At 46.0% G+C, this 17,809-nt stretch overlaps 1 protein-coding gene across 1 annotated transcript in view; it reads left to right on the forward strand.

Annotated features, from left to right (window-relative positions):
• Nucleotides 1-5,043: 5,043 nt before the first annotated feature.
• The window catches only part of LOC131237483 (protein NRT1/ PTR FAMILY 5.4-like), a 59,314-nt gene continuing 46,548 nt past the window's right edge, over nucleotides 5,044-17,809 (forward strand). Inside the window, exons 1-2 of the mRNA XM_058235276.1 lie at nucleotides 5,044-5,437; nucleotides 5,529-5,746. Coding sequence (XP_058091259.1) covers nucleotides 5,311-5,437; nucleotides 5,529-5,746 — 345 coding nt within the window. The 5' untranslated portion in view covers nucleotides 5,044-5,310. The remainder of the gene's footprint in view (nucleotides 5,438-5,528; nucleotides 5,747-17,809) is intronic.

Here is a 17,809-nt window from a genome sequence, read left to right on the forward strand (position 1 = left end):
GATCCCTTGGAACCCACTGTGATGTATGCGCCTTATATCCACACTATCCATCTATTTTTAAAGCTCATTTTATAGCATGATCTGATAATATAGAGCAGATCCAAATCTTAGGTGAACCACACTAAGGAAATAGTAGTGATTGAATCCCCACCCTTAAAAACTTCATGGGGCCACTGGAATATTACTTGCCATCCAACCTGTTGATAAGGTCACAAAGACCTGAATGAAGAGACCACACTAATATCAGCTTATCCAAAACTTTTGTGGCCCAGTAAAAGCTTTTAATGGTAGATTACCACTGTTTCATGTATTACGGTCCACCTGAGATTTGGATTTACTTCATTTTTGGGATCATATCCTAAAATGAGTTTTCAACACGGATAAACAATAAAGATATAAAAGCACATACACTACAGTAGGGCTAGGGCCAGGGATCTCACCCACATTGGAAGCCGTGCCCCTTTAGGGTAACACTTGATCCGATCTCTCTCCACATTCCGCGGTTATTCACTCACAATTCACAAAACAAAGTGTAAGAGGACTGGTAATCTTCAGATTACGGAAGTAAAATCATGCATACTACCCCAACTACACTAACATAGGGACCTTATTGAAATTTGGTTTATGAAAAATCAAAATTTTGAAATTTTTTTTTTTTTTGCCAAAACGATTTTGAAAATTTTTAAATAAAAAAGTGTGGTTTTTTCCTTTTTTTCCACATTGGAAATGAGAAAATAAATCTTATGATTTATATGTGGAGGTGTGTGTAGTATTCTTACTTGGAGTTTTGGAGATTGAGATATTTGGGTTGTGGATTTTGGTGCACGCGCTTGGGCACAAGTGAGGGTGTGGGCGAGGGCATGAGCAATATGGCCGTAGTGACACTAGTTGGCACACTTTGTACTTATATGGGCCCAGGGTTTATAGGCTACAAAAAATGGTTAGATTATTAATTCAAAAGGTCAGTCATTTTGTTAATGGCTAGCAAGCTTAAAAGCCACAACGGTCCGAAAACGGATGGGCCTTGATGATCCAACGATCAGATCTTTTGATCCAACTATTTAAAACGGCCCAAATTAATGATCAATGGTCAGAAACATTTTTTAAACGTTCTAAACCATTAGTTCACTACCTTGATGCCTATATAAACCGAACCATTCCGATTCAAAAACGAATCAATTCCAACATATCTCACCCCATCCATCAAATCTCACGGAAGGCATCTTCATCTAAGAATACTATAAATACATCTGCAGTTTAAGTCTGCCAAAAGATTAGTTACATTGAGTAGTTCATAAGTGGACTTTTTGTGATTGTTGCACACAAGATCTAGATAGGCTTGTATTGGCTTTAAAGCAATTTGCTTGTAACCCATCAACAATTGATAAGTGGATGAATCACACTTTTAAGTATAGTGTAATATTTTACATCATTCTACCTAGTGAAGCAAAAGAAATAATTTTACTTTTAGTTTTTTAATTCAATATTTCCAACATATTTCACAACTCTCCTCTTCTGGAAAGATGATCCTACCCATTAGAAAAGTGCACTTTAATATAAACAGAGGACCCTCTCATGATTTTATCCGTCCATGGATCGAAAGACTAGTACTATTGGTGCAAGTCACACATTGGTCAAAGCGCGTTTAGGGCGGGGGTTACCAAGTTAACAGTCTTAATTTATCGAGAATAGGCATGGCCAACCGATGGACTATTAAATGATTTTGTAGACACCGAGGGCCTCCTACGTGCATGTTTGTCCCATTGTTAAAGTCCAAGGATTGGTCCTTACTCTTACTCTAGTGGTAGACTCTCAGGGGTTTCAACACCCTTAGTTTGTGAAATCCCACCATGCGTGCGTGTGTGGTGGTGTGTGTGCGTATGTAAAAAATAAAAAATAATAAAAATAATTAAAAAAAGAAGTCCAAGGATTGCGAGGTTAACTTTTTTTTTTTTTTTTTGGGATTGGATTGCGAGATTACGCCAACGTCACCTAGCTCCCTGTTGTCGGGACTCTGTGGGGCCCACAGTGATGTGTATGTTTTATCCATTCTGTCCATCCGTTTTATAGGCTTATTTCAGTAATTGAGATCAAAATTGAAGCATATCCAAAGTTCAAATGGACCACACTACGGGAAACAGTGGGATTGAACGATTACCATTGAAAACTTCTTAGCGGCTACAGAAATTTTGGATCAAGATGATAATTGTGTTTTCTGTTCATCCGGTGTCATGTGACGTTATGAAAAGGTTGGATGACAAATAAATATTACTGTGGGCCATTGGAAGATTTCGTGTTAGGTGAACGCGCAACCAGCGTCCGTTGCTAAGCGCCAAAGGAACTGTTTACCGACTGTATTCATGTGTGATTTGGCGAATGGATGCTTTTTATATCTTTTCTCCTTTTGGATCGTGGATTAGGTGAGGCCCTAGCCGAGGGCCCACCGAGGTACATGTGTTGTATATCCACGCTGTCCGTCCATCTTGCTAGTTTACTTTGGAAACGGATTGGCTACTCCCCCTTCCCACCGGCCAATGGCTGATGGTCAGTGCCATGTGGTCCCACCATGATGTATGTGTTTCATCCATACTGTTCATCTATTTTTCTAGATCATTTTAGGAAATGAGACCAAAAATGAGGTATATCCCAATCTCACATGGACCACATTACAGGAAACGGTGTTGAACGAACGTGGACCATTAAAAACTTTTTGGGGGCCATAAAAGTTTTGGATCAAGACAATCTTTGTTTTTTTTACCTTCATCTAGGTCTGTATGACCTAATCAGCATATTGGATGTCAAATAAACATTACATTAGGCCTTAGGAGGATTTTAATGGTGGATATCTAATCACTATTGTTTTCCTATGGTGTGGTCCATATCTGAGATATGTATCCCTCTAATTTTTGGGTTCGAGTCACAAAATGATATGAAAAAGTGGATCTAATTTTTGGGTTCGAGTCACAAAATGATATGAAAAAGTGGATGAACAGCATGGACGAAACACATACACCATGGTGGGGCCCACAGTGCACCGACCACCAGCCACCAGGCTAGTGTTAGTGGGGAGTAGCCAATCCGTTTCCGTTTACTTTAGGGCATGATTAGAAAATCAGTTAGATCCGAATATCTACTGGGCTACATCACATGAAAAGAGTGGCCATTGAGCCCACCACTAAAAATTTCCCGGAGCCTACTGCAATGCCTATTTGCTGTCAAACCTATATATAACATCACAATGACCTCACAATGACATGGATGAAGAGAAGACATAAACAACAGTTTACTCCAAAACTTCTGCAACCTTCAAAAGAAGATTTTAACAATGACAATTCAATTTCTATTGTATGGTCTGCCTTAGATTTGGTTATAGCTCAATTTTGTGACTATACCTTAAAATGAGTTAGGAAAACAGAAATAGAAAGTGGGCCCTATGTTCATAGCCTCACCCGTGGTCTGTCTTACCTGCCGTCTCTGGCCACTAACAGGCAGTTCTGCGAGTAGGCCTACCATTATGTATATATTTATCTACACGTCTATCCCTTCTCTTAAATCATTTTAAACTATTTGCACAAAAATGAGGCAAATCCAAAGCTCAAGTGGACCACATTACATGTGACTCTTACATTTAATGAGACATGCATTTAATGCTTTGTGCGTTTGATGCGACTAAGCTTATTGTTTGATGTGGTTTACTTGAGAGTTGAATTTGCCTCATTTTTTTTCATATAACTTAAAATGATTGAGAGAAGAGATGGACCGCACGGATAAACAGATACATTACAATGGGCTTACCAATGGAACTGCCCATTCATGGCTGGAGACAGCGTGGGTAGGACGCAATCCGCACCCCTCAACCACCGGGCTGTTACTCTTGCCTCACCTAGTCGTCCCCCTTTCTGTCCGGTGCAGCTCTCGTGGATCGCTCGGAGGTGGGTGGGATCCCGGTGGGACCCACAGTGGTGTATGTGCCTTAGGACGCGGATTAGCTACTGACAGGTTGGGCAAGGAGACTGGGTACCGAAGTGACCTCACCAAGTTCTGTGGGCCTCAGCATGATGTATGTGTTGTATCCACACCGTTCATCCATTTAGAGAGATCATTTTAGGACATGATCCAAGGAATGAGACAGATTGAAAGCTGGAGTGGACCCCACCACAGAAAACAGTGGTGAGAGTGATGCCCACCATTGAAACCTTCCTAAGGACCACCGTGATGTTTATTTGACATCCAACCTATTCATAAGGGTAAAGCGGTATTAAAGAAGGGAACACACAAATATCAGCTCGATTGAAAAGTACTTTTGTGGCTCTTAGAAGTGTTTAACGGTGGGAGTCACTCTCTCCACTGTTTTCTGTGGTGGGGTCCACTCAAGGTTTGGATCTGCCTCATTCTTTGGATCATGTCCTAAAGTGATCTACGGTGTGTATACGATGCATACATCATGGTGGGAGCACAAAACTTGGTGACGTCACTGCAGTACGAGTCTGGCTACTCAACCTGTCAGTAGCTAATCCGCGTCCTGTGCCTTATCTTCATGTCATCCACTCGTTTTGAAAACTCAATTTCGGGTACGATGCCAAGAACGAAGTGGATCCAAATCTACGGTAAACTATAATGCAGGAAATAGTACTGTTAATCAACCATTAAAAACTTCCCCTGGGTTGCAAAAGTTTTGAATGATATTTGTGTGATCTCTTCATCCATGTCTTTATGACCTTATCAACAGGTTGGATGGAAAATAAATACTTTTGTAGTCCATGAAGCTTTTAATGGTGTGGATTCAATCAGAGCTGTTTTCTATGGTGTAGTCCACCTAAGATTTAGATCTGCTTCATTTTAGGAACCATGCCTTAAAATGACCTATCAAAATGGATGGACTGTGTGGATGTAATGTACATACATCAAAGTGGGCCCCACAGTTAGGGATCCACTGACCTCAGTCGATATGAGGATCCACCAAAACCGTATCGTCTCTTCTGCTAATTTAGTTTAAAATGCATGTTTGGGCAGCAATCATACAAAGGTCCAAACAGACCCAAAACGGCTCTGTTTTTTCCTTAGGTGGTCAATACAGTCCCTCGGTTTGATCCAATCCATCTATGAGGTGGGACACACTGCAGATTGCCTAACCCGAAAAACACTATAGTCCACTCTTCATGTAGTTTTAGCAACCCATTTTATCTCAGAAACTGTAGGGCATCTTCTCTGTGGTTATTTCTTATTTCTCATGTAATGTTGTCTATAAAAACGTGAGACTAGCAAACCTCCAAATTTCCAAACTGCATCCCAGGTTTTCGAGTTAGAGCCATGGACGTCTCCCAAACATGTCCTCTATTGAGTAGCAGTACTGGTCTCAAGGAGCATTCCGTGGCGGACGGAGTGGATCGAAAGCCATCTTCCCATGGAGAGTGGAGATCTGCCATTTACATAATTTGTAGGATTACAATACAAGGCCTCCTTCCATTCCACTAATTATCATACTTCAATCATTCTCTCATTTAGTAAAGCCATCTGCTCTCATGCAGGGGTCGAAATCGCTGAGCAATTCGCCTACTACGGCATCTCGGCAAATGTCATCATGTACCTCACCAACGTCTTCCACGAGCCTGCCTTGTCCGCAGCCAAGAATGTGAACATTTGGTCAGGAGTCAGCAGCTTGATTCCGTTGTTGGGAGCATTTGTTGCTGATACCTACATGGGCCGATACATGACCATCCTCCTCTCATCGTTGCTCTATCTCATGGTTAGCCTCTCTCATTTACGCACGCACTCATCACACCTCACACACGCCCACGCACTCATACCTTACACCCACGCACTCAAACCACAGTGGGTACTGGAACCCATAGCTTTTCTTTTCATATTATGGTGAAATTACCGAGTGCTTCTCTTTATTTTGGTTTTAAGTTAGCTGAAACACGTCTCAAATCACAAACCTTCAGTACAAATTGGAGAATCCAGTGCGCACATATCATGCACCATATTTAAAAGACTGTTAGCAGGAATTTACAAAATTTTCCCAAAGGGGTTTCTCGAAAGCCTATTTTGAAGTGTGTTACGAGCCTCAGGGGCTGTTTGGATGCACGGGAAATCATGTACCAGCGTACTCTTTTTTTTTTGGCTGTAGCTGTGTGCTCTCATGCACATTCCATGTGGGTCATTCAATGCAATGCTCCTTGTATATGGGTGTCGACTTGTCAAGCACTTGGGACAGGAACTAGTGGAGAGTTAAAGATAACGACGACGGCTGTAAATTATGCCCAACACCAATAGAATAAAAGTACTGTGCATGCGTATGGGGGCATGAAAGTTTTTTTTTTTTTTTTTTCCTTAAAGTAAAAATTCTTTGAAAGAAATAATAATTTTGACCTTTTCAATGTGAGTCCTAATCTTGACACGCACGCATTATACTTTTTAATTAGCATTGGCTGGGGAAGGTCCGTCGCCCTGCTTGACACAATCTGCCTCCGCAAGTTCTGCGTTGCATTACGGTGCATGCACACACTAATTAAAAACATCTGCTGCTGACAAAATCTGACCTATCCTCCGCTCGGATCTTCTGACTCCGAGTCACAAGTATGAGTCCTAAACCTGGACAACATTGGTGAGTAAAAGAGACCCTGGCTTATACAGGGGACCCTCCAATGCCTAAGTCAGGTTAAGGGAATCTGGGTTTAAGTTGGGTTGTAGAGGGAGAGTGCGAGATCTTGCGTACCTGTTTCCTCCCCGCAAGACGCTATTTATACCCCCTCGCCTGAGATCGACATGTCCGCATAACTCAGAGCATCTTAGGGCATTTGCCACATCCCGCGGGAGATTCGGCTACCCAGTCGTTGTGTGGTCGTGCGGACATAGGCGGTTGAGTAACCATCGCCAATCGCGTGGTAATGAGACACCTCGTGGTCCCCCTCATAAGTGGATTTCGATCCGAGTCCCAAGCCGATCACCTCGGTGCCAAATCATTCCGAGCTGACAGCTTCGGCCTCGGATCATTATAGGATTTCACTCTGAATTTCGAGCGGACCGACTCATCCTCAGATCATTTCGTCTGGGGCCTCAGAGTGAAAGCATAACAGTCGTCGAATTGGAGGTCCATCCCTCGCCTATACTCATGACTCCAAGCTTAGTCCTACGCCTCAAGTCGGCTCTGGATAACCTCAGACCTCGGAGCTGAGACGTCTCTAATCTTCCCATAATATAAGCCCCCTACTCTTTGAGTTCGGACACAAACTCAGAGAGTAAGCACATGCACAAGATTGGTAGCCTCCATTGTTGCGCCCCCAACGCATGCAGTCGCAATCATGGTTTCCATATTCAAAAAGATACATACTCGGGGTTTTCTGTCCGCAGGTTAGCCTCAAGCGGATGCATGGCGACGGTTAAGATCTCAAATCATTAGAGAAATTATGAGGGATCGCCACGTAAGCCACGAGAGACGGCTAGGTGACGCTTCCACTGCTAGGAGTTTGTCGCCCGATGCCAGGGGCATGCGACTTGGCAGTGCTTGAGCCAGTGGCACTCAGCCACGTGTCTTCCGAAGTCGGCGTGCGACGGTTCGGCCGCGGCCATCAAGTCTTGCCATTAATGCAAGAGTCACTTGTGGGTTATAAAAACCCCTGGCACTCAAAGATGCCTTCATTTCTGTTTTCTGAATTCTTATAGTTGTGAGCTGCTTGAGGAGGCGATTTTTGACAAGCATAACCTGCGAGGAGAGGCGATTCTAACCGATCATCGGTTTCCGATAAAAGCGATTTCTGGCGACTGTCTCGGATAGCTTCCGGTGAGTCTCCCCCTCACTTTCGGATTCCCTTTATTTACTTCATTTTTGTGGAATGTCGAACGACTCGGAGATGGTCTGGGGTGATTATGCCTTCGAGGATGATTCCTGGCCAGAGAGCTCCGATGATAGACGAGAGGCCTCTAGAGGCCCCCTTGATGTAGTACCCCTCTACCCTCCACCCAGGAGGGGCAAAGAAACTGGGGTTCGGACGTATCGCAAGGGTGGGAAAAAGGCCTCCTGAGCCCCCCGAGATTCGACAGAGGGGGCTACGGAGATGCCCGCGAGTGGGCGAAATGCAGAGACCATCCCGGGATGCTCTGTACAGGTCGAGTCCTAGATTGACTGGGTCCGATCAAAATTTGAGATCCCTAACTCAGTACGGATATGGACGCTAGAGCCCCTTGACACCGCTGGAGCTCCTGCTGAAGGGGAAGTAGCGATCTTCCTCTGCGCCCTACAATGTGGACTCCACCTTCCGATATATCTCTTCATCCGAGCCCTGACGACTTATTTGGGACTAGCCCCAGGTCAGTTTACTCCCAACGCTTGGAGGGTTTTAATATCTTTATACATCATTTAACGCCAAGTCAAGAACTCAGAATTTACACCAGAAGAGCTGATAAGTTTATAATTGATCAAGCATGATAGTTAGTAGCCGTGGTACTATTTCACGACCCGCGGCAGTAAAGGCTCGAGGCTGGTCCTACAACTTTCATCCTCTAATAAGGATTAGAAGAACAAGTGGTTTTGGGCTTCGGGCGAGTGGGAAGCACCGACAGCGGATCTCAGGAATCTAAGGACTCGGGTTCCTACCCGATTTACCCTTCTAGGTCGAATCCTAAACAATCCTTTTGCAATGTTTCTCTGCTAGCTATACTCTGACCAGTGTTTATCTTCATTTCTGCAGACTTCCTGAGAGGCCAACCTCTCCTCACCTCGGACCAAAAGAATCAGATTGCCAAGGCTAGGGCACGTTCAGAAGATTTACGCTCCTGGTCGGTCCTGATCACTGCTGATAACCTTCATCGGTCTAGGCTCTGTAAGTCCAAGCCGCTCCTCACTTCATTTAGTAAGTATCCCTTAGCCTTTTATTGTTATGAAACGTAAGGATTCTCAGCTCGAACATTGATTCATTATCCCTTTTGTAGGCATGGCTGAGGCCTCCGGATCTCGGAAGAGGAAAGCCGCCCAGTCTGTCGAGGAGATGTGAGGTCCAAACTGTGAATGAAGACAACGAGTTGGAGGAGGCAGGTAACTCCTCTTGACAAGGGCCCCTCAGGCCCAATTTCTGTTGTTGCAGCTCCAGCTTCAGCTTTAATTTCTATTGCTGTAGCTTCAATTTTAATTGGTGTAGTTCCAGCACACACCGTGGTCGGGGCCACAGTCGATAATGCTCCAGCTCCGATTCTCCATCTAGCCATCTCTCCTCGTGTTTTCGAAGTACCTCCACTAGCCCTCGAACCCTACATTGCCATCCCTTCTTCTTTCGAACGGGAGGAGGCCATTCAGATGGCCAATGCGATGCTCTCTCCTCCCAAAGTCGGAGATGACCCCAGAGCCAAGACCCAAGCTTCGGCAAGCAGTGGGACTTGGGTAGGAGTGACAGGGTCTCTCGGGTCAGTTCCAGTGGGGATAGACTTCCTCCGGGCTATCATATGTCGAGCTTGGTTCGCTAAGCTTCGAAACATACCCTAGAGGAGGAGATTGCAACCCTCCTCAATAAGTCAGATGAGTCCTTCATAAACGACATTGCCTCTGTCTTCTACTCGGTATTTTACTAACCTTTCCTGTCTTGATTCTCCTCTCATCACGTTCATGCGCTTATATTTCCCTTTTTTTTATTCAGTCCATCCCGAAGCTCCTGATGACTTGAGAGAGGTTGAGGGAGATCACGCAGAAGGACAAGGAAATAATGGCTTTTAGGAGCGAGGTCGGGACTCTCCGAGATGAGGCTGTGTTCCTCCGAATAGAGCAGGTGGAACTGCGCCGGCAACTCGACGATGGAAAGGCATGAGAGTTACAACTCCAAGGGGTCGTCGATGACCTTCAGGCACGATGCGCTATTGTTGTGATTGAGCCAACGGGAGCCAGCGCCCACGCCGACTCGCTCACAAAGGACATTGCTTGATTGGGGGACGTGCTAGAGCAAACCAATGTCGAGGCTGTGGAAGAGCTGAACCAAGCGGTAATGCAGGCAAAGGAAGCTCAACGGGCTGAAGATAAGGCCTCCCTGGCGTTGATAGTGGCCGCTATGGTGGACGCGTTCAAGTCCTCGAAGGGGAGGACTGACAAAGTTACCAAGTTCTATAACTGCGGCTATGACGCTTGCATAGACGTAGTCCACGAGCTCTATCCGGATCTCAACCTTGAGCCCCTAATTCCTGAAGATGCAGTGGAGAGACCAATTGAAGACGTCTTCCCGGGCCCGGCTCCCGCCTCTCAGCCTCCTTCGACCGAATAGTTTTCCCTCTCTTTTAATTCTTTTAAACAATTGTTTGATGGATGATTTTGTGGATGATGTTTTTAACCCTTTGGAGAGAGAGAGTGATAATTATAATCAATTTTTTAAATGATGATTGCACTGATAATTGCTAGATGTTAAGTTGTTGATTGACGAGTTGACACCTTAGTAAGTCGGCTCATTTCAGAGTTGTCTTCCCGTATTTAGGCTTTTTGTAGATCCATTAGTCGCGCGACAAGCCGATTCCTTTGTCAAGGAATCGGGTCGTCCATGGGTTTTTCCCCTAAATATGAGAGGATCCCTTGACGAGTTTTCATGGGTTAATGTACTAACCCCTTCTCTAAGGGATCAGTCCGTTGAGTTAGCCTCTGCCTGTGAGTAGTAACTTTTTCTATTTGTCGACAAGTTGTTCAAGTAGATATGTAGAAACAGATTTTATTGAAAGCCTTAAGAGGCTAGTTGCTCCGAGGTGTACACTTATTGGGCCTTCAGCGGCCAGTACTTCAAGGGTAGTAGATTTTTAGGTGCTCGGTGTTCCACGGGTCGGGGAGCTGACGCCCTTCGAGATCCTCCAAGTGATAGGAGTTAAGCTTGGTCGATCGGACCACGCGGTAGGGCCCCTCCCAATTAGGTCCGAGTACCCTAGCCCCTGGCTCTGCAGTGTTCTAGAAAACTCGGCGAAGGACCAAGTCTCCTGGGAGGAATCATCGAGTCTTGACCTTGGAGTTGTAGAATCGTGCCACATGCTAATGCCGAGTAGCAACTCGGAGTATGGAGACATCTCTAGCTTCCTCGAGTAGGTCCAGATTAGTTTTAATCTGCTCGGCGTTCTGATCTTACTAATAGTTCCTGACTCGAGCTGTAGGGAGGTCAATCTCGACAGGCACCATCGCCTCTGAATCGTAGGAAAGTGAAAATGGGGTTTTCCTAGTAGACGACTGAGCTATAGTCCTGTAAGCCCAGAGGACGAATGGGAGCTCCTCAGCCCAGTTGCCTTTCACTTTCTCTAATTTTATTTTGAGATGGTGCTTGATGACTTTATTAACTGCCTCCACTGGTCTATTGGATTGTGAGTGCTGAGGCAAGGAATACGCGTTTGAAATGCCGAGCCCCCGACACATGCCTTAGAACTTATCGTTGTCGAATTGTGTTACCATTATTAGAAACGATAGTGCGTGGGATTCCAAACCGACAAATGACGTTCTTCCAAACGAAGTCAACCACCTTCTGCTCTGTAATTTTCGCGACATGCTCGGCCTCGACCCGCTTGGTGAAGTAGTCGACTGCAACGATAGCAAACTTGACTTGTCCTTTCCCAGTGGGCAGAGGTCCGATAATGTCAATTCCCCATTAAGCAAACGGCCATGGCCCGATCATGGGGGTCATCTCTTCCACAGGCTTTCTCTGCACTGTTGCACATCATTGGCACTTATCACACCTCTGGACATAGTTCTTCGAGTCCTCCCTAATGGTCAGCCAAAAATATCCTTGGTGGAGTGTTTTTAGAGCCAGGGCTCGACCACCAGAGTGATTTCCACATATGTCTTCATGAATTTCCTGAATCACGTAATTTACTTCATCGGGTCAGATACATCTAAGATAGGGCCGTGAATGCCCTTTCTTATACAAGATCCCGTCCAAGACTATATACTGTGCAGCTTTGACCCTCAAACGCCCTGCTTCCAACCTGTCCGAAGGGACCTCACCCGATGTGAGGTAATTGTAAATCGGGTCCATCCAGCTCAGTGTGACATTCATTGGGTTGACTGCTTCCTGCTCCATTCGGTCAATACTTGGATGCTCTATGAACTCTACAGGAATAACCCGAGGAATCCTTCCCTTCGTGGCCTAGGCTAGCCTTGCGAGGGCGTTAGCCCAAGAATTCTCTGCTCTCAGTATTTGATTAATGGTGTAGCTTCGAAACTTCTCTATCAACTTTCTGGCCTTGGCCAAATAAGTGACCATCCTAGTCTCATTGGCTTTATATTCAGTGGAGATATGATTCACCACCAACCGAGAATCACATCGCACGTCGAGGGATTGGACTCCCAGGCTGGCCGCCAGTCTGAGTCTAGCTAATAGGGCTTCGTATTCCGCCTCATTGTTAGAGGCCTTGAAGCCTAACCTGATTGCGTACTGGATAGGTATAGAGTTAGGCACGACTATGACTATCCCTACTCTAGCACGCTTGGTGTTGGATGACCCATCCACAAAAAGGTCCACCTTGGTTTTGACTCTACATCGTGTTTAGTTAGAGGAGCGGGTGTAGGATCTGTTTCTACTTCACTGCTTGTCCCCTCTATACTTGGAGCAGTGAATTCTGCAATGAAATCGACTATAGCTTGGCCCTTAATCGCGGTCCTCGATCGAAACTAAATATCGAACTCCCCGAGTTCAATCGCCCACTTAGTTAGTCGACCTGACACCTCAGGCCTTTGGAGGACTTGCCTAAGGGGAGAGTCAGTCAAGACAATGATGGAGTCGGCCGCGTAGCCTCCGAGCCGAGGCGATCAGGCAGAGTGCCAACTTCTCTAGAGGTGGGTACCTTGTCTTGGTAGGTATCATTGCTTTGCTCACATAATACACAGGGCGCTGCTTGCCCCCCACCTCTCTGATCAGTGCGAAGTTGACGGCTGAGTACAAAACCGCCAGGTATAGGAACAAGGATTCACCTTCTTCAGGATTGGACAGTAAAGGCTTGCTCACATTTCAATGCTACTTAGCCTTCTTATGACCCTTTAACTGCTGAAAGAAGGGGAGGCATTTGTTAATGGCTTTGGATATGAACCGCCCGAGTGCTACTACTCATTCGGTGAGGCATTGTATATCTTTTATAGTCCGAGGTGAGCTCATATCAAGGAGCGCCTTGATCTTGTCTGAATTTTCTTCAATACCCTGCTGACTAACCTCAAACTCGGGGAATTTTTCGGAGTTGACTCCGAATGCACACTTCAAGGGATTCAACTTCATACGGTATTCTTGGAGGATAGAGAAGGTTTCTCCGAGATCTGTTAGATGATTGGACGCCTTGATGCTCTTGACGAGCATATCATCAACATAAACCTCCATGGTGCATCCTATCTTCTTGGTGAACATCTGATTAACCAATCTCTAATACGTGGCCCCAGCATTTTTCAAGCCAAATGGCATAACCCAATAACAGTAGAGTCCCTTGTTAGTGACGAAGGTAGTCTTTTGCCTGTCTGGGGGATGCATCGCGATCTGGTTGTACCCAAAGTACGCATCCAGGAAGGAGAGCAATTCGTGCCTAGCTATACTGTCTACCAGCTGGTCGATCCGAGGCAACGGGAAACTACCCTTAGGACAGGCCTTATTTAGGTTAGAGTAATCCACGTAGACCCACCACTTCCCGTTCACTTTCTTGATGAGGACCACATTTGCGATCCAATCTAGATAGTGCACCTCCTTGACGAAGCCAACGCTGAGGAGTTTGGAGACCTCGTCGGCTATGGCTGCATATCGCTTGGCGTCAAATGGTCTTCTCTCCTGTTTTACTGGTTTGTGATCTGGATCCACATTCAGCCGGTGAAACATGATATCAGGAGAGTTTCCCGGCATGTCCTCGTGTGACCATGCAAAGACGTCTCTGTGTTGTCGTAGGAAGACCAACATCTCAGACCGTTGTTCGGAATTCAATGATATTCCGAGCTGAACGATTTTGCTCGGATCTACTTTGTCAAGCGGCACGACCTCTAAGTCTTCCACAGATGAATCCTCTGTAGGTCCCCTGGGATCGAGGACATTCATGGTGAGAGCTTGCTTCACTGATCCTTTCTTCACTGCTATTGCATAACATTTTCAAGCCTCATGTTGATCGCCTCAGAGGTAGCTTATTCCACCCTCGGCGGGAAACTTTATCATTAGATGGTATGTGGATACGACCGCCCTCATTACATTGAGGGAGGGCCTGCCTAGGATGACGTTGTGTACTGATGACACATTAACGACGAGGAAGTCCACCATGAGAGTGACTTGGTGCCGTCCTTCTCCCGCGATCACAGGGAGGGAGATGGCTCCTTCGGAGATCACCATTTCTCTGGCAAAGCCATGTAGAGGGGTCTTCACAGGTCTGAGGCGTGACCTTAGAATCCCCATTCTATCGAAAGCCTCATAGTAGATTACATCAGCTGAGTTCCCTGTATCGACCAGGATGCAGTACACCTTGTGGTTGGCTATGGTCATAGTCACCACTAAGGCATCATCATGAGGATATTAAATTCTGTGTGCATCATCTTCCGTGAAGGTTAGGCTGCAAGGGCTGACTCGAAGCTCTTTCCTCCGCTTCTCAGTCATGTGGACGTATTGCTCTGGGTCAGACTTCCGGGAGTGGGCTTTACGGGCCCTGTTCGAGTCTCCTCCACCGGATGACCCACCAAAGATGGTACGAATTTCGACCGGTTCTTCTACATCTTTGCTCGACTACTCTTCTCTCCTCTTTGGTGTACCGGCGCGGATGACCCTTACGGATGAGGGTCTCGATCTTGTCTTTGAGATCCACACAGTCACTCATGTTGTGGTCGTGATCACGATGGAACCAACAATACTTGCGCTTGTCTCATTGATCTGGGTCGGCCTTCATGTAAACAGGCCAATTCAGGAGCTTCTGACATCTGATGTCCAGTAGTATTTATTTTATAGATGTGTTGAGGAGAGTGTAGGAACAAAACTTGCCCTTAGGCTTTCTGCTCAGGCGGCGATCACGAGGGACATGGTCGTCCAACTTCTTACTGGGTGGCTGGGGTTCTTCGTTCTTCAACCTCTTCCTTTGGTTGGCAGCTCTGTCGCTTGAACATTTTTACGGGAGTTAGAGAATTCCTCGGTGTTAGTGTATTTTTGAGCTTTGGTGATAAGCTCAGCCAACATCTTTGGTAGATTCTTCCCAATGGAGAAGGTAAACTTCCCCTCTTTTAGACCGTTGAACATGGCAGAGAGCGCCATTTTGTCATCGTAGTCCTCCACTTGTAATGCCTCCTCATTGGAGCGGGTGATGAAGTCCTTCAACGACTCTTTAGGCCCCTTCTTGATGGTGAACAAATGAGTAGTCGGCTTCCGACTCTTCTTACCACTTATGAACTGGGTAATGAACAATCTATTGAGCTTTGCGAAGGAACTAACTAAATTGGGTTTGAGTTACCTGTACTAACCCCGAGCAGATCTAGTAAGGGTGATCGAGAATCTCCTACACATCAACGCGTCCGTTGCCGTCTGGATTTGCATCCACAAGTGATAGGCCTCTACGTGTTCAGACGGGTATCCAGACCTAAAGTACTGGATGATGGGAGGTATCCGAACCTTTGTGGCATCACCTCGTTCATGATTGCAGAGGTGAAAGGAGGTTTTTTCTCTTCCATCATTGCTTGAATAGTGGTGGGAACGGACGAAGGCTGCTGATTCTGCGGTAGTATCAAAAATCGATTATTAAGTTCTGTGAAGCACACCTCTCACGGATCTCTATTTTCGGCTACTATCTCTCGTGGAGCCTCTACCACAGGAGTCCTCCCTCCCCTCCTCCTCTCTAGCTCATGACAGAGATCCATAGGTGCCAAAGCTGAGGTGACCAAAGCATTCATCGGAGCCCGGGTCATTGTGTTCCAAGCCAGAACTTAGTTTTAAGTGGGGGGATAATTCTGAACTGAAGCTGGAACCCAAGTGGATTGATGTTGTGACCCTTCGGGTCTCATACTTCATGGTGCGGACTGGACTTCCACCACCGGTCCAACCGTTTCCTAAGCAGGATGCGGCTGCTGCTCTTGTCGCTGTTTCATCTGATTGATTTCGTTGCTTAGGGCTTGTATCTTGCTTTGCATAGCTCGATACTTGCTCGCCTGATTACGAGAGTGCTGGGAAGGTCTTGGAGCTGACTCGGCTTGAACTAATGAGGAAGACCGAGTCTGATCATTCGCCTCCGGTTCCACAACTGTGGATTTCTTCTTTCCTCTTGCCATTGTACTGAAAAATAGGGAACTGATTTTTTGTATTAGTTTCCCACAGATGGCGCCAAAAAATGTGCTGACAAAATCTGGCCTATCCTCCGCTCGGATCTTCTAACTCCGAGCCTTGTATGAGTCCTGAACCTGCATAACACTGGTGAGCAAAGGAGACCCTAACTTACACAGGGGACCCTTCGATGCCCAAGTTAGGTCAAGGGAATCTGGGTCTAAGTTGGGTTGTAGAGGGAGAGTGTGAGATCTTGCGTACCTTTTTCCTCCCTGCAAGACGCTATTTATACCCCCTTGCCTGAGATGGATATGTCCGCATAACTCAGCACATCTAGGGGCATTTGCCACATCCCGCAGGAGATTCGGCTACCCAGTCGTTGTGTGGTCATGCGGACGTGGGCGGTTAAGTAACCATCGCCAATTGTGTGGTAATGGGACACCTCATGGTCCCCCTCATAAGTGGATTCCGATCCGAGTCCCAAACTAATCACCTCGGCGCCAGATCATTCCGAGCTGATAACTTCAGCCTTGGATCACTCCAGGATTCCGCTCTGAATTCTGAGCAGACCGACTCAGCCTCAGATCATTCCATCTAGGGCCTTGGAGTGAAAGCATAACAGTCGTCGAATTGGAGGTCCATCCCTCGCCTATACTCATGACTCTAAGCTTAATCCTACACCTCGAGTTAACTCTAGATAACCTCAGACCTCAGAGCTGAGACGTCTCCGATCTTCCTATAACAACATCTAAAGTACTCGAAGATCTAATTGGTATACATTAAAAAAATAGATTATATTCAACCAGAAAATGAACTTTACATGGACCAGACAGATTTCGGGCTCCCACCTGAAAAATAGGGAGCCTATCGTATGAAATATTGAAACCTACGCCTCATAACCCGTAGGTTTTCTTTTTAATGGCCCCTAGACCTGTTTTATCTAATAAGATTAACTCCCTAATATCAATCAGGAGCTTAGACAAAACCAAATAAGTATAATTCCTTTGAGAGCTGCTCCCAATATGAGCCAAACCATCTATAGGGCCATTTTCCTCCCTCAAGATATGGCGAAATGAGAAAGTGCCTCAAATTTTAAGAGCCTTTATTCTCTTTAACTAGTGTTTCCAAGTGCAGCTTGGATTCGAGTTCCCACAAATTAGATCGATCACGAATCTGGAGTCTGATTCCACTCCAATTTTGGACAGACCCAAGCTGAGACACATGAAAAGGTCGTTTCACACCATGCGAAGCTCCGCCCTGTTGCTGGAACCCTCACCGAACCCCACTAAAAATGCGAAGATGAGGTTTCCTCAGGCATTTATGCAAATCCCTCCACCACCTGATGGCCCCAGGTTCCCACACGCCAAGCCATTCAAGTTCAGCCTAGCCCACCTCTCCTTCGGCTTAGTCCACCTGACCACCTCATATCCTGCTCACTCCGGGCATTGGGCCCCTCCAGAATAAAGAATGTCCAACCACCATTTAACCCAGGCTATGGTGGCCGCACTCGAGACTGCTATGCCCCTCATCTTGCTATGCCCCTCATCTTCATGGAGTTTCTAGCCCTCTAAATCTTCCAAAGAACTGGACTTGGAGTGATCTTTCTT

Source organism: Magnolia sinica, chromosome 2, assembly GCF_029962835.1.
Source record: "Magnolia sinica isolate HGM2019 chromosome 2, MsV1, whole genome shotgun sequence".
In the NCBI taxonomy this organism is placed as follows: domain Eukaryota; kingdom Viridiplantae; phylum Streptophyta; class Magnoliopsida; order Magnoliales; family Magnoliaceae; genus Magnolia; species Magnolia sinica.